General features: G+C 37.0%; 1 protein-coding gene across 3 annotated transcripts in view; it reads left to right on the top strand.

Annotated features, from left to right (window-relative positions):
- The window catches only part of PCMTD1 (protein-L-isoaspartate (D-aspartate) O-methyltransferase domain containing 1), a 41,000-nt gene that overhangs the window by 3,213 nt on the left and 13,564 nt on the right, over window positions 1-24,223 (top strand). For all 3 annotated transcript variants that reach the window (XM_083862598.1, XM_083862600.1, XM_083862599.1), the window contains exons 2-3: window positions 14,306-14,732; window positions 18,683-18,785. In XM_083862598.1, coding sequence (XP_083718724.1) covers window positions 14,426-14,732; window positions 18,683-18,785 — 410 coding nt within the window. In that variant the 5' untranslated portion in view covers window positions 14,306-14,425. The remainder of the gene's footprint in view (window positions 1-14,305; window positions 14,733-18,682; window positions 18,786-24,223) is intronic.

The following is a 24,223-nucleotide window of genomic DNA, read 5'->3' as shown; positions in this document are numbered from 1 at the left end:
AAAGGTTTATGTCAGGTGTTTCAAAAGCTCTCCAGAACAAATACATTAAAAGCAGTTCTGAAATATTAAGCATTTTGGTAATGCTCATGCCAGTCTTAGGTGCATGGGGAGAAACACCTGAGAATACAGTCATTTTTTCTGGATGAGAGGTGTCTTTACATGTACCTGTTCTTGTAATTTCCCCGCTTTGTTCCCATTTTCCGTAGGAATGTCACAGAGATTTGCTGTTCTACCCTGCTGAACTGAAAGTGACATTCTGTAGCTGATGGTTAATCAGCTCTCTGTGTAAGAAGAATACCTTGAAGTCTCCAGCACTTGGCACTCTTGAATGCAGACGTTTAATATAATCTCATTTATTTTATCTACTTAGAATGTAAACTCCTCAAAGCAAAAGTGGGTAGAATATATGTGCAATTATGCTTTGCAAATGAATAATTAGGTATGTGACTGGCCTAAGGCACTCCAGGAATCTTCCAGTAGTTGATCTGCATGCTTCATCCTCTCCAACCAACAAGTGTGGATTTTTTGGATGGAGAATTCTTTTAAGGTATCTGCTTTGCAGAGCTGTGTTCGCACTGTTCTGCTTCATGATTTATGGAGTTACAGGGACTGAAGTGTGGTAGTTATATCAAATATTATGGGTATAATTACATGAGAGCATCAGGAAATAACTACTGTGCTCCAATTCCTTTGGGACTTATTTGTATGCACTGGATGTTAATGAAAGCCTTCAGGCCTCCTTCATGCAAGCTCTTAAAGCAGTTTCTGGCTGCTGTGTTATTAAATTTGGGCTGGACTTCTGTTCCTTGAAGAAAGGATAGACTTTATAGCAGCTCAGGATGCTGAATATGGTTTTTTGCAGAACTGAAAGATAGCTGGCTGGCATTCGGAAGAGTGGTGTTGGTTTTTTGTCCTTTTTGTCCTGGTATGTCATTGCCTACTTCATGTTTCAGAAAAAGTGTTGCTAAGTCAAAACCAGTGGTGTTAACCTCAAGGAGCTTGGAATACTGATGGAATGTATGTGTGTGGATTCTTGCTGAATATACTTCTGAACAGAAGCTTATGGGAAATGTTGAAAGTAAGACATAAGAGTAAACTGTAACCAAAGATGTCCTTAAAAATGGCAATTAGTCCAAAGAAACTTGGTTTTGGAAAGAAGAAAAGAACTGGAACCTTTAGGATTGGAAACGGGCCTGGAAAACAACTGTAGGGTCTTTATCACTTGTACATCGTGGCTACAGTTGGTATGTGACATATTTCTTAATTAATTTTAGCAGTCCTTTAAATTGAAGCACAGAAGTATAAATTGTCCTTTATTGTGAGGAAAAGACACTGGTTTAGAGGTCCTTACAGAGCACTTAAACAAAAAAAGATGAACTCCACAGCCCTAAAAGAGATTAGATGTGACATCAGGACTCACCGTGGGAACTCAGGCTACAGATTCTGGTGTGTTCTCCTAAGGTGAAGTTCTAGGGTGGGGAATTACTGTAGAACTGCTCTTCTTAGAGGGGCTGTCTTGGGGCAGAAGAATACTTGGAGCCTTCTGCTTAGAGAATGCGCTTTATGAAGGCTGGCTTTGGAGCTCTGGCTTTGTTTTGTTGATGTTTAGTGAAGAAAGTATGTAAAGATCTTCCTTTACAAGTGTAGAGTATTAAGCTCCATGAGTTGCAGGCAGTTGGGGGTTTAAGATACTCTGAGTGTTGTTAAGGTGACAACCGGTGAGGTTTGGAATGCCTCTCAAATATTGCATTTCACTTGATTTTCTCAAAGTAGTATTTGCTCAGCATACAGTTGCAAAACAAAGTTGGATTTGTTGTGTTTCTAGGGTGTAAAAGAATACAAATGGAATTAATGTTGAAAAACTTGTTTAAGGAAACAGTTCAGAATTTGACAACAAAACCTTAAAATCAAGTTTAAAAGGTAGCAGGCTTTATATCAAGTGGTTTGATAAGGACGTGAGATGTTTTGAATCCCGAATGAAAGACATTTACATGGAGGTGCTGTAGGGCATCTGAGTTGTCAGCATGGAGCTGTTAGATACGAGAGGATTTACTAAAGGCCTACATTATTTGAAGTATCAAAAAAACCCCAGATGGCAGATAGGATAAATCTGAAGTAGAGGTAGCTGAGCAGTTAGAGAAGAGAGCCCTTGTCCTGGTTGCTGACATGCATGCTTTACTGGAGATAGCAGGTGTTCAGGGACACACATGGACAACCAATCAATTCTGTGGCAGTGTAAAGACTGTAAACAGCATCTCTGTTCTGAATGCTGTTAGAACATGGTGATGACAGACCTAGTTACAAGTCAGTGTCTCCAGGTTTGCTCTTCTGGTCTCTTTTGGCCAATAATGCCTTTTATCTGGTTGCTTTACCAGTCCCAACTGTTCGGCTCCTTTCAAAGCGGTCTTAAGTCACACAGAGAGAACAGCTCCTCTGACTTGCTTGCAGAGAAGCAAAGACAGGATGTGGGCAGAAGAGTTTTCTGTTTTATTTAGCACTAATTGTTGCTGTAGCACCGGCCAAGAAGCCAATAGTTAGCATGAACACCTAAAATAGCACTAGAGGTCTGTGTTTGAGCACTCGAGTCACATGGCAAGCACCAAAAGCTTGCTGTTTTTATTACAAAACCTTTGCATGATTTCTAAATAGATAAGTTCTATTAAAGCTGTCAGTAATCATAATTATTTCTTCCCTTTTTTTAACAATCGATTTGTTAAAAGTCTGAAGTGATAGGTGCATGTTTCTAACGGCAAATTAAGCAATCTTGAAAACTATTTTCAGGATGAATAGTGACAACTTTGTAATACTGGATAATGTTCCTCCAGGAGGCATCTGTCACTGGGAAGATTTTTTTTTTCCCAGCTGATGTCTACAAGTGTCATTTTAGATTTAGTGGTAAGAGTTAGAGTCAAATCAGAGTTGTTCTAAAATACTAGTTTAAGATGTAGTGAAAGGCAGTATTCAGCAATATTGTAGACACAAAAGGAGTGTAACTATTAAAAGTGTGTATTGGTACCATCCTTCAAACAAAACAAATAGAATTTGTTATGAGCTCTCTTCAGCAGTGAAAAGGAACTAGAGTTCAAAGAGATCGTCTCAGAGGTGACATTGATTTGTTCATATTTTAACAAAGGCAAATCTGCCTCTCCAAAAGCAGATTTCTGTATCAATGTGTGTTTTTTGTAAGTGAAGTGAGAGTAATTGGAATTGTTTATATTAAAAGTCAGCTGGTGAATCACAGCAATTGATATACCTGTGGCATCCCTGTCCCAAACAAAAGGCTTAGTTCCTTTAAGTGGTTGTTTTAATATTGAAAGAGGAATTAGGGCAGTGTGGTTGGCAGTAAATGAGATGTGATTACTATATAGAGATTTTTTTATTTCAATAGCTAATGTTTTTAGCAGGTATTTGGGAATTACCATGTGATTTTCTTGACATATAAAAGAAAAAGACAAGTAATACTACTCAACCCAGTCAGGATGATTGTGCTGTTGTATCATTGTCTGTATATCAAAATTAACAAAAGAGATGATTGTGGGAGCCACTATCCTCTTAATCATATTTTCAGAACAGTGGTTTTTGCTTGAAAGATATGACTCAAATGAATGCAAGTCAGCATTGCTGAAAGACTGAACTCCAAAGCAGCTGCTAAAGAAGATGTTAAATTTTGACAAATGGCTAATATTTCTGTAGTACTAATAACTTCAGCTGATCAGGAATGCTGTATTTCTACTGGTACATCAGTTTGCCATCAAAGGATTTGATTTTCATTTGAAAATCTTTGCCCAGGACTCATGAAGTTCTTGTTTACTCTTGTAGTTCTTGTTGGATTCTGGTGGGTGGGGTTTCGCTGGCTCTTCTGCTGCTGGGCACATGATCCTGCTCTTTATTTGCAAAACTGTTTCCTTCACCCTTTTGGGAATGAACTGTGGTTTTCCTTCCATTCAGTGTACTCCAGCTTGTTAAGCTTTGCTGTGTTCTTCTTTCAAGAAACTCTAAATTTGGTGTTGCTGCGGTCAGAGAGTCAGTGAAATTGGAAGGACACAGAAAAATTGAGCTGCTGAGTTTCTTTGACTTCTGCTGAGCTGACATCTGCAGTATTATAAAATCCCATAGGCCTTAGTCTCTCATTATTTGCTTCAGTTAATTATGCATTCATCATGACTAAGACTCATTACTGCCAAGTTTCCTGAGATTCCGTGATGTTTTCTGAAGTAATTCAGTTGTCAGAAAAAGTCAGTGTAAAATTTGACTTCTCCATTCTGGTATGCTCTGGATAAACGAGTTGTCCATGATATAACTACATCAGGTTGTGTGAGTGTAGCAGCCTCTTGTGTTATATCTGTAAACTACACTTCTGTCAGGTGAAAACCATGTGCTTTGTATGACTGCAAAAAACCTGATACAGTAACGTTGTGGGAATGATGATTATCTTGAGCTGTGCAAGTGCACAGCTGCTGTATAGGCCATGATAAAAGATTCTCAAGTTCCATTTCTTCCTGGAGTGTTTGCATGAATACCTTGGAATGCTTCAAGCTTTCACAAATGCTCCAAATCCCTTCCAGATGACATCTGCCATTGTTGGTGCTGTAAGTAAATTATAACTTTGCAGCCACATTTACAGTAGTACTTGATTCATACCTCAAGACAAAACCAGTAATTCAGAAACATTTTCAAGTTTAAAATGTGCTTATGTATTTTGGTTTGTGCTTTTAAAGGAGGCCTGTAAGTAGTTTTGTTCAAGTCTTTCTAGTTTTTAGTTTAGGTGCCCATGGCCTCAGGTCCAATGAGTTGCACACACAGAATCACCAGGTTGAGAGAGACTTTCAAGATCATCGAGTCCAACCCAGCCCTAACACCTAAACCATGAGTGCCACATCCAGTCCTTCTTTAAACACATCCAGGGATGTGACTCCACCACCTCCCAGGCAGGCCATTCCAGTTTGTTATTACTCTTTCTAAAAATTTTTTTCCTTATATCCAACCTATATTTCCATTGGCACAGCTTAAGACTGTCCTCTCTGTTAGTTGCTGCCAGTTGTGAGGCTAAGCACGTATTCTCAGCAGCAAACACGTGTATTCAACATGTATATATATAATTTGCCTCTACACCAACACTGGAAACAGCACTAATGCAAGCACAAACAGCCTCATCCTGTTCCTCTTTGTGGATGGCCAAGCTGAATGTCTGCAAACACATAGGTGTATATATTATGAATCTTCCCAGTTGCTGGGTTTAGGCACTCATTCTACCCTGGAGCTCTTTGGCCTGTTTGTGCCCCATTAGCTCTTGCACATGTGCACATGCTCAGCTGCCAATCCCAAACACCACAGATTGTCCAGCAGCTCACCTTGGACCGTTCTTTGTTCGTCCAGCAGCCAGCTCTCTCAGCTGCCTCACTCAGCCAGAGTGTCCTGTCCCAGTTCCAAGGCCACTCTTTCAGTTTGCTGGCCAGTCCAGCTTGTGGATTACACCTGGACCTGCAGAAGGTCACACCCTGCTTTGCTGGCACCACAGACCCACCAGCCCTTGTGGCTCATGTCTTGTAGATGCACGTGGGAACCAGGCAGAGGCCCAAGAAGGAGTTGCAAACAGAGATTAACAGTCAGGATAGGCAGGGCACAGCTGGACACACATACTGACCTGCAGCTTGCTTACAGGTGACCTGTCTCTCTTGTCACCATAGCCTTGGCTTTTCCAGGCTTGTTTCTCCTCTGGTCACTGTGATTTTTCCCTTTCCTCACCTCTGGTTCCTCCCCCAAGCATCCTCTCACAGGACTTGTGCCGTCCCCAAGTCTCTTTCCCCTGCACTCCATGATAACTTTTGTAGCTCTGTGTGTGTCACACCTTTGGATCTGAGAAATGCCTTGGAGATAGATGGCGGTGGTGGGAGTGTGGAGGGAGCCGATGGTAGCCTGGGTCAGGGTGTTCACGTGTGTTTCCCCCACTGGTAAGTGCACCCCTGCTCCTTTGTGTGCAGAACAGTTTCCTATCATGTACCCCAACAAGGTTAACTTTGATATGTGCAAGCAAGTAATCTGTTTAATCATTTGCCATCTGTGTAGAAAATTTAAAGTAGAAGGTACTAACTGGCCACAGAGGTATAAATTAGTGATACTGTTACAAATGCAATACTTTGAAACATTACCTCAATGCAGGGAGAATATCTGCATGAAGCTTTGTGAAACAGACTTTGATAGCAGTATTAATGCTGTAACCTTTTATATTGTAAACTAAAGTGTTGATTTTTTTTTTTTCCCTGGATGACTGGAGACTTTTTGGTAGAATTTTAATAGAGGTATAGTTTGTATTTGTTTCGTATGTTTTGAAAGTTTTGATAAATCATCACTCTCTTTTGGTTAGAACCATGAAAGGAATGTTGATCTCTGGTTTATATAAAGTAAGTAGTGGAAGTCTTAAGTGATAGAGATTTATGGACAAAGTCACATAATTTTTAGATTGCGCTGTTCATGGATTCATGGTATGTGTGGAGACTGAGACAAATTATGATATAGATCCTTAAAGTCTAAAGCTTTTGGATATGCAGGATTTGGGGATTAAAAAGAAGAAAGTGGGGTAGATATCCACTGCCTTCTTTGACAAGATAGAACTAACTCAGTTCTATCTCAGTGTACAAGTGTTAGTAAACAAGTTATATTTGAAAAAAATCGTGATTTCAGTGTGATGTTTCTGGAAGATTGCATCAGTGAAAGAATTTTGTTTAATGGTTCTAAGGAACAGAAGCAGGAAACAGGAGTAGACTTTACTCATTCTTCTCTCTTGAGAATTATAAGATAAAAATGTTATTTTGTAATTAAAATGTAATTTATGATAAAATAACTTCTCAAAGCATACTGTCATATTGCACTATAATGTTTTAAGAATCAAGCAAAGAAGAGTAGGGGTTTATTTTTTCCTTAAATTGTATTTATTTAGCATCTCATAAGAAGAGGATGTATAATAGATAAAAGTTGAGATTCTCAGGCTGTGAAGGTAAACTTCATGCTAATACAGTATTTAAGTTATTTATGCTGTGATTATTGTGTGCTATTTTGAAGATTTTAGATAAACTTCTGAAAATTAGAAACCAAAATATTTTAGTGTACTTGGAGGTTGGTAAAATTGGTTGATATTTTTGGTTTTCAATTCAGCCTTTTTTTTTTTTTTTTTTTTTTTTTTTTTTGTAGAGACTGAAGTAAATGCATAGCTCCAAGATGAGGTTTCAAGTGTCAGGAATGCAACTATATTCTATTTTTACACTTGACCTCATTTCTATTTTCTTTTGCTAAAGGCAACAGGCGTATGTTGTTCTGTTACTGCAAGAAGTGAGTTATTTAAATAACTTGAAATGTTTATGTGCAGTAAGTTTTTGAACTTTAGTACTGGCTGAAACAGTGAAAATTTTGTCATGGGCTACATTTTGCTTAGTCAAAGTTACATGAAGTGTGACTTGATCTGCTTAAGAACTATAACTTTTATGGTAAAAAGTTAGGAAAATATGTTTCAGTTCTCATATAAAACCTGCTTGGTACTTCATTGTAAAAGAGGATTCTCTCTCCCCATCCCCCAGTTGTTACTGGTTACTCTCTTAAGGTTACTCCAAGTAAAGGAGCATTGTTTTTATGTTCCAATCACCCAAACTAAATTATTAACCATCTTCTTTCATGAAGAGAAACAAGTTTTGTTTTAAAAAAATTGACTATTTCACTTGTTCTTTAAATGTTAAGATATCTTGGATGGAAAGTGATCACAATTTTAAAATGTGCAGAAATGTTTGTGTCACTTCTCTGCCTTTTGCCTTTTCAGGCTAAACAGAATTAGATCTACAAGAACCAGTTCTTTTCATACTCCACTCTGCAGCTCTTCTGATTCTTAACATTTACCTGTTCTGGCTCATATGAACCTGTTGAAATGAATACTCTCTGTTAAATATCCTTCCACAAAGCTGTGTATTGTGGCAATGACTTTTGCAGCCTGGTCATTTTGCAGCCTACTAATTTGTGAAATATGTGCACAGGCAGCAGTTTCTCATATGCAAAACAGGTGCCTGAGACAGGCTCAGTGAATATCAGACATCTGTATGTATGAAACAACATTGATTCATATCTCTTTTGAAGTCCTGATACTTTAGGCAGTGAACACAGAGCTATTACCTGGTACCTCCTGTTTCTATGGGTCTGTTAGGCCCTCAAGAGAGGCTTTTCATTTTTCCCCTTTCTCCCAACCAGTCTGTGGTAAAGCTCTTTGGCTACTTTATACCGGACAAACTAAAAATAGTTGTGGCCTGGGAATAGGCAGAGCTGTAGGCACACCTCTCAGGAGCTGAGACCTTTACAAAATATGCTAGAAGAGGCCTGCCAGGTTCTGCCATGGACAGCAGTATCAGAGGAAGGATAGGTGATCCTTCTGCGTGTTAGACATTGGGTTAAACTGATATCCTTTGCTTAGATCTTTAATGGAACTTTGAAAGGTCATGAAGCCATCTTAGGCTCCCCAGAGATGAGAGCATTTTGCGCATTCTCTTACAACTAAGAAACAGGAAATGTTTTGGGAAGAAAAACATTTGTTACTTTGAAGTCTGAATTGATGGTACACTACATGGCACTCAGAATCAGGGCAGAGCTAATGTTCATTGAGCCATAAAGGTTTACATGCAACCTGTTGAGAGGTAATCACCAGTTTACCTATAGCAATTAACGAGTCTGTTTGAAGAAGAAACTGCTCCTGAAGCCTGAGAGGCTCAGCTTCTGGAAAAGTTTTTGGTTGCCCAGAATTTAAGCAATAAAGAGAGCTAAGTCAGGATGTGAGGTTAAGCTGCACATAAAAATTTTAGTCCAAGAAGTATGTAGGATTGTTTGCTTTGCTTTGTAATAAAAGGTAATGGATTTTCAGGCCTCTATCAACATACCTGAGAACAGGTCTGACATACAGAACTATGTATAGAAAAATGTTCCTTTCAGCATTCAGTCCTTGGTATGGTTTGAAGAGGGTAGGTAAAATTTCAGATAACAAGAACAAAATACAAGAGACAGCGTAGACCAAGAAAGGAATGTCTCCTAGTTCAAAAAACAGAGAAAAATAAACAAACACAAAAAAACCTAACAAAATTTTATGTTGTTTTATTATTTATTTTACTCAAATTCCTGTGAACTGTCTCAATATTAAAAAAAATAAAAAAAATCAGTAGCTACTCAGCAAGTTAGTCCAAAATCATGCCCTTGTGTAGCTACCAAGGTTAAATTCATTTGATCATGTGCTTATATGCTTGTCACTGCTCATACGTTTGTGGAGTTCCATAAGTCTCAGTACCTCTTTTGAGAGAAATGCAGCCCCATGTCTGCTGTTCAGCATGTTCAGGTGAAGGCAGGTGGAGGAAGTGAGAGCAGGCAGATACCTGGAATCTTGTATAAACAGCTGTTGAAAGCTCTAACAGGAAGATCAGGGCTTAAGCTTACATCAGACTTGACAAACATTTTCTGCCCAAGTAGGTCAATGCAATTCAGGTTAAGTCAGTAGTTGTGGCTGTTTACATTCATTTGACTTAACACTAATCCTGGGGTCTATTTTTTGTTCCATTGCATTATTGCAAAGATCTTTGAAGTATTCTCTGTGGTGTGCACTGCACTGGAGCCGACTGTACTTGGTTTTGTACTTGTGTCTGTTTAACTGGAAGAGCTTCTTGAAGTGACCCACTCAACAGCAGTTTAGAAGTGAATGTTTTTAAGTAAGATTAGTTTAGAGTATAGACTTCAAAAACATGCAGCATTCTCAGTAGAGTTTTCCTTAATGCACCAAGTAGCATCATATAGCCTAAAAACAACAGGTCTTCTTTCATAGCTGCTTGGAGTGACAAAACAAATAGCTGTGGGAGAGAAGGTGGTTCTAGTAGGGGAGTTGCCAAAGCACTTATAGTTTTTGCTGCCTTTAGTATCAGTTTAGCAGCAAGGTATGGGTGTTAAACTTTTAAAAAAATGTTTATGGAGACTTAATTCCAAAATATCTGTGTGTCCCGTATTTTATTCTTAATTTTGTAGTCACCTATTGCAGTTACTGTCTGCACATACATCATGTTTTGGTTTTCTCTAGGCTTTAATGGGTGAAAGTAATATTAGAATTATTCTTTTCCTTTCACATCCTCATCAGTCATATTGTTTGTTTGAAAGCTCCTGCTGAAATCTTAAACTCAGCTCTGCAGTTTGAGTTTGAATTTCCTTGTGTGAGTCACTATTATAATACTTGGGAGAAGAAGGGAAGGTAACTGAAAATGGAGTTCTGTGGTTGTAGGAGTCATTGGATGGGATGACGACAGGCAAAACGCAATCTTGAGTTCATAACAGCTGCAGGGGTGTCATGTATTGAGTGTGGACAGAAAGGAGTATGTCTGATACTTGATTGGTAGCCTGGGGAACTTTAAATCCCCGCTGATTAGAGCGATGTTGCTGATGTTTGCCATGAGTAAACTGAAACTGTTAAATTGGCTGAAGTGTTTCAGGCCTGTGTGTGTGCATCCATGGTTATTTCCCCTCTACTGCCAGTCACAGAATTTTCCTTTTTGAGGAAACTGAACCATGGATCCTAATATTAATGGACAGATCAGTGACTTCTTGTTGTCTTCTCCCTCTCAAAGGGAAGAGAGAGGATTCACCAAGCTGTATTCTGTGTATCAGTTTACAGTAATGTATCACACTCCTGATTCAGTGTCATGCTTCTCCAACCTGATGTGTTAGTGAAAATAGTTGTGAGGAGACTGCAAATATGCCTGATTACATATGTTATTCTATTTTCTATTTTCCATTCTTTAAAACAAAGTAAGGATCAAGTCAGTTGGCTCAAGTCTTTCTGAGTAGTTATCTATATGGAGACAGGTTGTGTTGGTATTACAAGATACTAAATTTTAAGATACTTGACATCATATGCATGTAGCAATGTCATTGAGGTTCTGTCTGGCAAATTAATACTGCTAGGACAGTATTTAAACTGTATTTAAGAGAGTGGGCAAGTCCTTAGTGGCCCAGGAAATTAACATGAAGTGCAAATACATTTGTAGAAATTCTGAAACGTGCAAAACTTACATCTCTGTAAAAGCTGGCAAAAAAACTTGGGTAACCTTATACCTTGTTACTAACTTCTCAGCTAAGAGTTTTGCTTATCTTATAAAATAATGAAGAATCAAAATGTACTCAAATTTTGTCATATTTCTTAGCCACATAGCCAAAAAATATCATGAAAAAACATCAAAAACCACCCAGAAATGATTTAAGATATTTTGCTGAAATTGGTTACATTTAGGTGAGAAGCAGGTCAGAGGTGGTGTTACATACTAGTGTGGATTGTTACAGAGATTGTAAAGTGTGTTTCCATTTCATTTTTATTGTGAACATAAGAAACTTCAAGATAGAGTTTCAACTTCTGAAAATAAATTCATGAGTAGTGCAGAATGAGAAATGAAGATTGTTGGTTTTACTAAGTGAATTAGCTTTTTTATAAAGATTATACTGGAATTTTAACTCCTACACTATAATTTCTGTTGGCTTCTGTATTCCAGAGGTTGCTTAAGCCTAAAACCAATAGCTGCTTTTTGTTAACTTGACAAACCTTCATCTTTTTTGAAGTTGCTATACCTCTTGGTATTGTAGGCATCAGAATTCTGCTTGTTCTCTTTGTGAACTGCACGAGTTTCAGTTTTTACATGAGGGAGCTTCCCAGGATTTCTGGTGAGCATTTAGCTATGTAGAAAGTTTTATCATAGTATGCTCTGCTGTTTTTATCTTGGTCCTGGGTCAACTGTCACAAGAAAGATTTGACTAACTTACCATTCTTCTCCAGCTGTGCTAAAATGGCTTCTGAGATGTTTTCTTTTGTGTGCTTAAAATACCTATCACCTCTGCTAGTAGTAGTATTTTTACTAAATAAGTAAAAGTTTATGAACATAAAAACATTGGAGGAAAATGAACTATCAAAAAGTATTCCTCTGCAGTACAAAAGGAGACTCCTCATGAAAAGATCTATTTCTTTCACATCCCAGGGCATTTTTTGTTTTTGAACAAAAATACTTTCCATTTGAGCAGCATTTTTGCCTTCCTGTAGCTGTAGTGTGCAGAGTAGAGTACTAATGAAAGCAAACCAAAACAAGATGCCTAAAAAGCAAACACCATCATGGTCATCGACCTAATGTTGCCTTCTTCAGACAGGGGCAGTGTATATGGAATGAGATGTAGCCTTCAACTGCGCTGCCAAATAGCCACTGTTTTTGCTGTGTCTCATTCTTGAGAGGAGACTCCATTTCTCCTCTCCTCTTTTTACCTCAGTGTCACAGTGTCAACCACACCTTTTCTGTTCTTGCCTTTGAGATTGTGTGTGATAACCATTATTGAAGCTGAGACACTTGGTGGGTGTCATCAGTAGAAAATGTTGTGATATTGCAATAACTTCAGCTATCATATAATGCCAAGAATACAAAATTACCAAATACCTAAAATAATTCTGTTTCAGTGTTGTGAGTGCTGAAAAACAGAAAAAAGTTATTTACAGAAAATAAATGTTATGTGAAAGGAGTGAAGACGCTTGTTGATGGAAATGCTAAAGCTTCACATTTTCCCATCTGCGGGCTCTGACACTCTGCTGATTCCTGACCGAGTTCTCCATCTGCTGGTGCGAGGTGGTGGATGCACCCTGCATAAGAGGAGCTGAAAGTGGCATTCCCATTTCCAAATGTAGCAGCTGAATTTAGTCTTTAGGAAACTCAGTGCTTATCTTTGTAGTTTTAGTTAAATTCATTTCCAAACATATCTAAAGATAATAATGAACTTTTTAGTATGGAGGAAGGCAGAAACTATTGTTTTACTCACTGTGGATTATTTAACTTAAGTATCATCATTTGATTCATTGAACTTTCAGGTGTGCTACAAGTACAAACAAATAGGGCTGGAATATTTTTATAAACTATATTTAAGTCTCAAGTTTCATATTTTCTGTCTAAGTTGTCCTGTAAGTTCTTTCACAAGTAAATAGATATATTCCTGTGCCGTTGGACACATACTAAGGTGTTCAGAAGTCTGTTTTTTCTACTTTAATCAAAGGTTTTGTTGCTGGATAATTGCATGTGGTGACTTTTTACTTCTTTCCATTCCTGAATGTCAGTGGGAATTGGTTTTGCTTCAGAGGAAAGCGCACAGCTGAATGGTGACCATTCATCATTTCACCACTTACTTACCAGAGCCTTAACAGCCCCTACATTCCACCCTCATCCCCAGTTTATATACTGGTTATGACACCCTATGATATGGGATATCTCTTCAGCCAGTTCAGATCAGCTCTCTTGGCCATGCTTTCTCTTGGCTTTTTGTGTGCCTGCTCACTGCAGAGTGTAGGAAATGGAAAAGTCCTTGGCTTAGTGTAAACACTACTGAGCAATAACTAAAACTTCAGTGTTTTATCAACTTTATTCTGATACTCATTGTTTACTCTATTCACCAAGAAGTGGTGCATCAAACTTCCTGGTTTTTTGTCTCCTGGTTTTTTAGTCTTCTGTTGCTTTTTTACTGGTAATTCACTCAACATTAAAAATGTTAACATCTGGGTTTTGAGTTTAGTAATTCATAATGAAATAACTGCAGATAAAATACAGATCTGGAGGAATAATTTTGAAGTTAATATGACTTATAGCGTTGTGTTTGTTGGCTGGCAAACTATTAAGAATTTCTAGGTACTTCAGGAGTTTTTGTTCCTCTAGTGAATATGGCAGGCATTAGGAGGTGCTCAGATACTTTCCTGTTTTGATTTCAGAAGAGAGCAGTGTGCCATCATATCTGCACTAGTTGCAGCTGAAAAGTGAACATCTGAAAAGCATCTCCTGGACATCATCTATTACTGGGCTTTGTTTCCCCCCATGGGATGATCTTAGAGCATGGAAACCAATTTTCTTTCAAAATTTCCTAAGTTGGTACATGCTCCAACTGCTGTTGGACACTTATTTCTCAGGATGGGACTAGAGCTCAGCCAAGGGCAGTTTCTGTCCCATCCATGCCCCCTCAAATTTATAACATGAGCAATAGGTTCTTAGCACTGCAGTGTATGCAGTGTCTAGCAAGTCACACAGCAGAAGGGTTTGCATAAGGTGGACAGCCCATGTTGATATTAAGCCAGTTCTGTGTTAAAATCTGTGGGGCAGAATTTTGGTTGAATACTAGATGTCCTGACTCTTAGTTTTGCTTCATAAAGTTACCTAGTACTAACAATATTTCATCGCCTGTTAATTTCTTTGTCTTTCAAAACTCAAGTTATCTGAATATATCTGTTTTGCAGGATTCACTTGTGATGTTCTTCTGAAAAAACAGCTGAGACTCCATTACATACATACACTTTTGGGAAAACTCTCCTCCTAATGTATTTTGCAAATTAATTGAATTACCACAGAAGTTCAGCATGGGAGGAGCTGTGAGTGCTGGAGAAGACAACGATGACTTAATCGATAACTTGAAAGAAGCTCAGTACATTCGCACCGAGAGTGTGGAGCAAGCCTTCAGAGCGATTGATCGTGGTGATTATTACCTGGAAGGATACAGGGACAATGCTTACAAAGACTTGGCCTGGAAGCATGGAAATATACACTTGTCAGCACCTTGCATTTATTCTGAAGTCATGGAAGCACTGAAACTTCAGCCTGGATTGTCTTTTCTAAATCTGGGTAGTGGAACCGGATACTTGAGTACAATGGTGGGATTAATATTAGGTAATTATTAATATTAGGTGACCTGAATGTTTTTATTCAAATATGGTAGGTTTGCTTATTTTAGAAGAGGGTGGCAAGCCCTGTAAAACCTTTTTTACTTTTACCTCTTTAACAATGACAGTGCCATACATAAGGCTGGCTCTTTGACATGTGTTGTTAAAATGTTGTTTGTTATCTACAAGCAGTTCACTGGTGCTGTAGTTTCATGTAGCATTTCATGGGTGTTTTGGAAGAGGCCATTCTTCCTATATTCTATAATCTAAAATTCTCATTTGAAAGGAAACAATCCTTATTTTTGTTTAAAAGGGAAAGATAGTGTGGAACAATTCTTGAAGACTAAAATTTTCATCTCCATTTGCACTTTCTTTCTACCTTTACTGTAGGTTACTGTTTTGATCTTCAGTTTGTGGAAAGGAAAATCTAAATTGTAAAGGCTAATTTCTCTTGAAGAAACTTAACTGAAAAATAAATCTGTGTCAGTATCCAAATAGTTATTTTAAAATACATTTAATCAGTTTTTTAGTGAGAAAATTTTGGGATGTAGACTGATGAGACCTTTCAATCAGGTCTGTAGGTTTTCAAAAGAATTTTAACACACTAGCACTGTGTTTTTTCTTGTTTTCAAATACATTTCCTATATGAAAAAAGATGGAACTAAATATTGTTGCCTAAATTAAATTTTGAAACCTGGGGAGAAAAATGCATTAAATCTCCTCATGCCCAGCATTTAGATTACAAAGCACATGCACCAACAACTGTGTTTTTTTACAAATTTTTTACAGCTGTAGCTATTTTAATGTGTATTTTTTTAATAGATACAGTTTTCTTTGACCATATTACATGCACTTTTTCTTTGGTCGCAAAAATCTTGCTGACAGGTAATTTACAGATTTTGCTTACACTTATTCATATATAAAACTAAGGAGTCAAGAGTTGGTTTGTTCATTTTCAATTAATTTAGTTACTTTCTGTCATCAGTTCTTATTTATGGGAAGGAAGAAATTATTGCTAATAGTGCATAAAACCCATCATTTTTTGGTATCTGCAGTATCTTTTGTTCTAACTAATACTAATAAATAAAAGAGATTCCGCTGTTTTGTGGAAACAGGAATTATGGTCATTTACAGGTGAAAATAAGGTAAAGCTATCTATTCTAAGTGTTGCTTTTCTCTGTTTGGGAGTGTTTCTAATTGAGAGTAGATATTTTATATTAGATTGTAATATTTTAAGTTAAGTATTAACACAGTAATTTTTGCAGCATTTTTTTTTTCTCTAAAATGTTTCTTCACGGTAGTGACTAATGTACTTGTTTATTTCTGTATTGTGGAAAGCTTTGCTACTTCATTATTCTTTCTTAATTTCTATGTTTAAAAAAAAAGATATTTATGTTTATTGCACTTGATTCTGTATATTGCATTTGTATCTCCGTGCTGTTGAATACTCCTGGGTTTGACCTCTCTGCATCAAGCAGAATTCCCATCCTTCAGAATATTATATGCCGACTTGAGGGAATTAAACAGGAAAAGACTTGTCTCCTACAAGAGGGTGAGGTTGGCTGACAGCCCCTGAGGAGCACAGTTACCCTGCAGATGTTCCCAAAAAGGCAGCTCAGGTGCTGATAGTCCCTAGCAGGGCTGGAGCAGCCTGGAGCAGAAGTTGCCCAGCTACATAGAGAGGTCGACTTTCCATGTTTTTGGAGTGCTGTACCCTGTCACCAAAGTCTTAGTGTTGTAATATGTTGAGTTCTAGGCTGAGGCAGTTTATGTGCCTTCATTTTCTTACTATACTCCTTCTGATAAAATTAGATACATATAATGATTCTACTTTAGTGTTTGTTTTAAACCAGGGAACAATTGCTTTAACAAAGAAAAATAAACAGATGTAATTTTCTGACAAATAAACCATATTAATTTTTAAAAGCTCACTTTTTTTTTCAAACCAATTTCAGTGGACACTGCAGTGAGGAGCAGAACCGTGTGGGTTTTGAAAGCAGTTGGGTATCTTTCAACTTGACAATGTAGTGAGTAATGGTTCTGCCACATTGGCAGTGTCAAAATGACTATGTTAAATTATCAAATAATCTGAAACTGATAATCACTCCTGAGTATAGCAACATACTAAAAAGATTGTACACCAATCCACAGAGATAAAATTAACTGTTGCTGATACTGTTAAAATGTAAATGAAGTTCAGACTAGGTGATGGAATTGCTATCTCATTATGCTGAAAGAGGCCAGTTGATTTCAGAGTAGTGGAGAAGTTGGTTTGTTTTTTTTTTCTCCTATTTTTAGAATAGCTGACTCTGCTTACATGTCCAGCAGTGACTTTCTCAGTGAAAGAAGAAAATATGTTTCTCATGTTTCTATTTAAATTACAGATACTGTGGTGTATGGTGGTGTTCTGCATTCATAGTTTTAATTTCAGATTGTTGGAGCAACTGACACTTGCAGGATGTTTTAATTGTTTTCGAAGTTAGGTACTTGAAGGAATGTACCTGTGAATTTTTGGACAGATAATATTTATGCATTATTAATTTATTTGAAATTATGAGGTTAAAGAAATTGTAATTAATTTTTGGGTAAAGACAACATACCTTAAATGCTGCTGCATGCTGTAGAGCTGTAAGAAACATCATAGCCTATTATGGTACAAGAGAATATTAAACAAACAGCTTGAAAGGGATTACCTATGCCAGTGCTTTTCTTAAAGTGGCCAACAATAAAATGAATTTGCAGTGAAAATTAATGTCAGCAGGCAGTAAATGATTTCACAAGTTGTAAGAACATCCCTCAGATGATAGCTGCCTCTTACCTGCATTTAATGAGATCGTACAAGCCAGTGGAACCTAGTGGATTGCTTTTATTTCACCCAGCAGAAAATGTTCTACACTATGTTAAGAGTTGCAGTTATTGATCAGGTTAATGGTATATAGCTATATGCTATATTTTTGTTGCATAATAATAATTTCTCTTATTAACCCCAGGTCTATTTGTTAATCTGTGTCCTAGAAAAGACAAATTGAATTCTGTTTCACTGGAGTAACATCATGGAGCTAAATATTTAGGAAAGATTTAGAATGCAGTAGAGGATATAAATATAAGTTTTGTCCAATCTTATTGATGTTTACTTTCCCTCTTCCCCTTCCCTCTCCCTTTTCCAATTCTATGCTCCAATGACTAAGGACCCTGGGCTATGAGTGCATGTTAAATTTAGAATCCTTACAGCAAATGTGACTGTCTGATTCACATTCCTTCCTGATGTGGATAATCCTCATAATACTGTCTCATGATTTCTTCTTGTTCCTGAAATATAGCATTAACTTTTGGCACACAGTTTAACTTGAAATTATACTTGAATTTGATCTCAGGAAGGCAATGCAGTTGAGATGGGGTCGTGATGAGTGAACATAATGTGTGGGCAATTTCACTGTTCTAGGTGGGAATTAATTACACATAACTATATCAGGAACAAATTTATGATTTTGCAACCTGCAAAATAGAAGAGCATATGTGGCTAAAGGGTATAATCTCCATCTCTAATTGTCAAAAGATGAAAAGTGTGCCATAAGAAAGCTTCAAAAATCTAAATATCAAAATACAGACAAAATTATGATTTTTATTTGTTGTTTTCCAGGTAAGTAATGTTTTGAAAAAGAATTTGTTCAGACTGATTTCAGTGTAGTTGGTCAACTTGTTTTCTGCATGCTTACAAAGAAAATTTGTTCTGTAATTGTTTTGTTGTAGTTCTGTCCCTGTTCTTTTATTGAACCTTTAGCCTTTTACCTTCCTCTTTAAGCACTGGTAATGCAGATGCAAAAAATAACTTTGTCTAGCAGTGTTTTTTATTTTATGTGTTTTTAGTGTTTTCATACTATAGTGCTGTTCCATCCAGTTTTGCTATGCTTAGAAAAGAAACATCACAAAAATACACCATGCTATTTTTATTTACAGGACCTTTTGGGATAAATCATGGAATAGAGCTTCATTCAGATGTGGTAGAATACGCCAAGGAAAAATTGGAAAGCTTCATAAAATACAGTGATAGCTTTGATAAGTAAGTATCTAATTTTTCTAGCTTGCTTTGCAGTAACATTTTTGGTTTTAAACTCAGCTTGTCATTGCTTATGAGCTTAGGGAGGGGAGAAGAATAGTGTCACACAACCAAAACCTAAAACTTTCAGTCTGTGGCTCTATTTCATGAGGTAAGTTGAGGCTTAAGAAACCACTCTTAGGAAGTATGGACATATTTCTGCTGTGCAGTGCTTAGCAGAGTGGATTTCCCTGCATTTCGGCGATGTGTTTACATACATGGGCACATGTGTGTGTGTGCACGTACATGCATACCTGCCTTTAGGAAAGTGACATGATGTGTGGGTGTCTTTGCATGTATGGAGTAATTTTTATCCATTAAGTCGGTTTTTATTAGGTAATTTTACATCATGTCTCTGTACAGTATTAACTATTTTCTAATCTACCCCGTTGATCTGGACATGAGTAATTTTTTCTGATTGCCTTCATGTTTACTTCCTGAAGACATGGACTTAAAAAGTAGTCATCTATGCTCGTAGCACTACTCATCTTTACTTCTGGGTATAACTCTGGGTTCCAGGGCTCTGAACCTGTTTGTTTCTACCCACTTAACAATTGCTTATTATTTTAAGTTGGCATGTAAGAGTATTGGGTATCTCTGCCTCTGTGGAAGGGAAGGCAAGGTTCTGGCTAGGGCGGTTCTTCGTAAAGACTTTTTTTCCTTGCAGGCAATGAATTCTCCAAACATGATTATAAGGTACCTTCTGGAAATGCAGAAAAGAAAATTCTTCCTATCCTTTTACCTGTATAATATGCTTTATAACTGCCATGTTCTTGATTATTTTGGCTGGAGCTCAATCCACTTTTTCCCATACCCCAAACTTCAGGAGCTCATGTCTGACCACAAGCCTTTCTCTTCAAGCTCCTAAGTAACAGAAGAGTATCATCTTAGTGTTACCTGTGTCTGAAGTTAATTTTGTAATTCTGATACTGGCTAGATTGTTAGTACTGTGTTAGCCCAGTAAAATAAATTATGTAGGAGAATATGCATATCTTTCATTACTATTGTCTTAATACAAGCATTTATGTTGGCTGAGGTTAATCTATAACACAAGCTAGAACAAATAAAAATGGATTCAGTGAGCAGCTTTATGATGCAATTTATGTGTCTTAAAAAAATGCGTGTGAAATACGGTCACTTGTGATCACCACTAATAGTGCATTAATGACTGTGTTAAGTTAGATATACCTGCTAGCTAGTGAATTCCTCCACGTATCTGTACTTGTGCATTACTGTAAGTGTCTGTACAAGACATACAAAAGCTGGCTTTGATTGGAATGTCTTTCCAATCAAGTGATAGGTTCATGTATAGAAGTGAAATGAAATCAGGGTACCAATGAAGTTTTGTCATTATTGAAACAAAATTTGATTATGATAGTTTAGTAAATGAATAGCAGAACATTGTGGGGGTTGGTTACACTTCAAAACATGCAAGAACTTGAGACAAACAAAACAAAACTGTGAAGCATGATGTAAGCAAATGTCAGTGTTGTATGTGTTCCAAGGAAATATGACTCTCCTCATCAACATAACAAAAATTACACTTTTGTGAAAGTGCTTTTTGATACAAATCCCCCTGTAATAGCTGCAGTGCAGCTGATACGATAATGGTTGCCTGGTTGGATTTTGTGGTTCGGGGGGAATTTCCAAGTTGTCTGCATAGCTGATTCTGGCTGACTGCTTTCTTTGTAGATATTCTGTATTTTAATGTAGGTAATGAAGATGATGTGTGGGGTTTTTCTGTGATAGGGTTCTTTTTCCATTTGTTTTTACTGTAAGTATTAAAAATCATATCTTGAATTTTAATCTGTCTCTCAAAGTAATGTGCTCTGACTCAGTAAGTCTGGTTTTGCTTCTTGTTTCAGTGACTTCTTCCTGCATCTTCATTTATAAGTGAAAAGATTTTTACCCAAAGTTACAGGACTGCAGCATCTGAACTTAACTGCTACTTTGGTCAGCTTGTTATTTGGCTGAAAGACTACCCAGGGAAGATGTGTGTGGTATCTGTCTGCTGCTGAACACTGGTGTATTCCAAGCAGGACTTCTCACTGTTTGAGAATAGATTGCATGGCAGACTGGTATGAATGAAGTTAATTGTCTCAGTGGATGTGTGTGTGAAAAATAACTTTCACTTGACCAGCAGCTCTAACAAGGTACCCAGGGAAAAATAAGGAGCACAGAGACCAAAAAGTGTGTTCCTGGAAATAATGGAGTTATGCAAATGGAAAATTCAGTAAAGCTTTGCTTTGCCACTTCCCTGCTTTCTTACTTTAGTGTATTAAGTCCTGCAGTCTGATCTGAATGTTCTAAGCATTCTGCTTTTGAAGCAAAAACTGTGACTTGAAAATTATGGGTAGGTACTTGGAGAGCTTCAGCATGGATCGTACCTAAACACTTTAACTTTTTTCCTTTGCTTGGAGTAATAGGCCATTGGTTTTGCACCTGACTTTTGTGTGGTCCTGGGTCATGATGGTTTAGGTGGATTCTTGCCTAATAAAACAAGATGGAATATTGTTTTGATGCCCTTTGTAGGGGGAAATGTTGCAGTGCTGTGTGATACAGTTTAACTTGCTTTTTTGATTCCTGATAATAATGTTGTTGAAGTAGAATTGAAAGTTTATTTTTCTATGATTCAGGTAAGGTACTTCACCAGAGACCTGACAGTATATAAAATTAGCATGTCCAGAAGGACTTGAGACTCTCAGCCTGAAGGGAGGCTTCTCTATCTTTGATAGCTGGTCTTATCTCAGTTTCGGTCTCTGGAGTTGTTCATTAGAAGAAGATCTCTCAGATACCTGTTTCAAATAATTTCAGTAATTACTTGTATCTGTATCCATATCCCACCAATCTATTAAAAATAGTTTTCTTCTAAATGGAGGTGGAGTTGTGCATTCTGAAAGATAAAATGCTGCATTGATGTACTTGATATGTGTTTGCCAGTAAAAGCAACAGAGAAGTTGTGTCTTGAAAACATCTGAAAGTGTCATGATGGTTGAGGTACAAAGATTTTAGATATCGACTAAATTCTTTGGGCCTGAAATATATGTAAGGCTCTTTCATTCTTGAAACCTTCAGATAATGCATGCCAATTAAGGGGAAAAGAATCATTCCTTAAGATGGCTCTATCTAAAACACGTATGTTCAAGTACCAGGCCCCGCTTCACCTGTTTATTGAAGGGGAATGTGTTGTCTTTTCTGCTCCCATTCAACTTCTAGACCTAGAATATCCAGCTCGGAGAGAGAGCCACAGGGCAAGGCTAGGTTGCCCATCTTCTAGCACCCTATCAAAACCCAAACCTGGGTAAGCTGGTGAAGTCCCTGCTGTGAAAGAAAATCACCAACCCTTCTCAGGATCAAAAGAATCCACTTCAATGGTAAGTGACAAGAACCCTAGTACTAATTCTTGGATAACTGTTATGAGTGAAACTTCTTCCTGAAGTTGTGCAGTAGATTGTGTTGGCATTATAGAAAAGGAGAGAACATCTTCCAGCAGAGTATTTTTCTTCATTGAAATGTAAGGCTACTGGTAGGACTATAAGGCTCACTTTTTAGATTAAATAGATTTGAAAGGCAAGTCCCTAGTGTACACACAAAGAAAAATAAGAGATCCTTCTTGCTGGTCAGCTGGCTAGTGATTGCACTAAAAATCTAAGCAGGAAAAGCAAACTGTCTCCAAACCTTACTGATGGCTTTCTCAGTTTAAATCTTACTGATAGCTTAATTTCAGATAATGTAAATAATGCTTACTTAGTGGTGAGTGAATTCTTGTTGAGGTTTAATCTAATCAGAGCAGCACAGGCAGTGGGCTCTTTGATGCCAGAGGTTATGTTAAACAAAAAGGGAAGGAAAACAGGAGTTTGAAGTATAGCAATTTTTTTTTTTTTTTTTTTTATTTGGAGGTATGAGGGAAATACTACGTCTCATTCTTTACCTTGTAAACCAGAAAGTGTCAAAGACAATTGAATCTACTCTTACCTGGGGAGGAACTAAACCTTCATTTTCCAAGTATTTGATAGTATGAAAAATAGACATTCTTGCCCTTAGAACAACAAATACAATACCTTTTAAAAATAAATCCTGTGGTGGACACTGCCTTTGGAAATGTCTTATGTCTACAAGTTTTGATAGTACTTAAAATTTTTCTTACATTAAAACAAGTGATGACAATACTTGGTGTGTGGCTCCCATGAAAGCTGTTGTTTCACAAAAATCCACAATAGAAAATACAACTTTCAACCTATAAAATCATTTTCTGCTTCACTAAAAATAGAAAGAAAATGCTTCTCTAGCTTTTGTTAATAGACAAATCTTTCTCTTGACTTTTTCCATGGGTATCATAGGACCTTGACAGTAAACTGAAATGACAAACTTTTTCTTGCTTCCCTATGCCCGTTCATTTTTCTTAAAGATTCTCTGTGGAATTGCTAAAATGTATTCCTTCAGTATTACTTTTTTCTTTACTACCAAAGTTTAGAGATAATATAATGAAGTTATATTATTAAGGTTAAATTTTGTAAATCCATGTTGAAGGAAGAGTGTCATGAGTTGTAAGTATTTTTAAGAGCCAAAAAAAGTGTTTGGCTTCTTTTCTTCAGAATTGATTGAATAATGTGCTTTGGTCCACTCAGTGAAACAGATGAGAATATCAAAAATCATGGACAAGATAGCTAAGAAGCAAGACAGTTTTATTCAGAGATAGAAAAATGACAAGTACAAGTGAGGCAGAGATACAGATTTCCCACCATCCCTATAGCATTGCCTGGAAACTGAAAAAATGTCCAGGACTGTAGCAACAAAAGTATTGAATAGAAATTTTGCCAGCATCACTTTTGGCTATTTCTGTAATGCTGATTAAATTACTGTTGTAGTTGGATGTAAGGGTCTTTAAATGAAGTCTACAATGAGAGCTTTTCAAAGATTTAATATTTTAATTTGTTTTCTAGTATTTCTAGTATACATGCAAAAGTTATCAACTATACTAGTGGGTGAAAGGTGTGTAACTTTTCAGCAAAGCATGCTAGAAATACATATTTATGTATTTATACAGGAACCAAAGACTAGTTCAGAGAGCTTGGAAAAATACTTAAATGAGATGGAATGAACAATGGAGAAAGAACTAGAGAAAAGGCGTAAAGAACTTGCAATCTTGATCTGATACTGTCCTACTTAATACAAAAAGAATTAACACTGTAAAAATCGTTTACCTTTATATCTGACTGGTGTTAGCTCTAAAGCACTTTCACAGTCCAGTGAAATGAGAGACACTAAGGAGTCATAGAAATCAAAAATTATTTAATTAATCTGTTGCATGTTCTTGTGGCATGTTATATGACATAAAGCTGTGTGAATATTCACATTCATCTGTTGTTTTCAAAGAAGAAAAGTTTTAAAACCTGACAAAT

The sequence above is a fragment of the Zosterops lateralis genome (genome assembly GCF_965231275.1).
Source record: "Zosterops lateralis genome assembly, chromosome: 1".
In the NCBI taxonomy this organism is placed as follows: domain Eukaryota; kingdom Metazoa; phylum Chordata; class Aves; order Passeriformes; family Zosteropidae; genus Zosterops; species Zosterops lateralis.
This window is presented reverse-complemented; position numbering and strand designations above follow the sequence as displayed.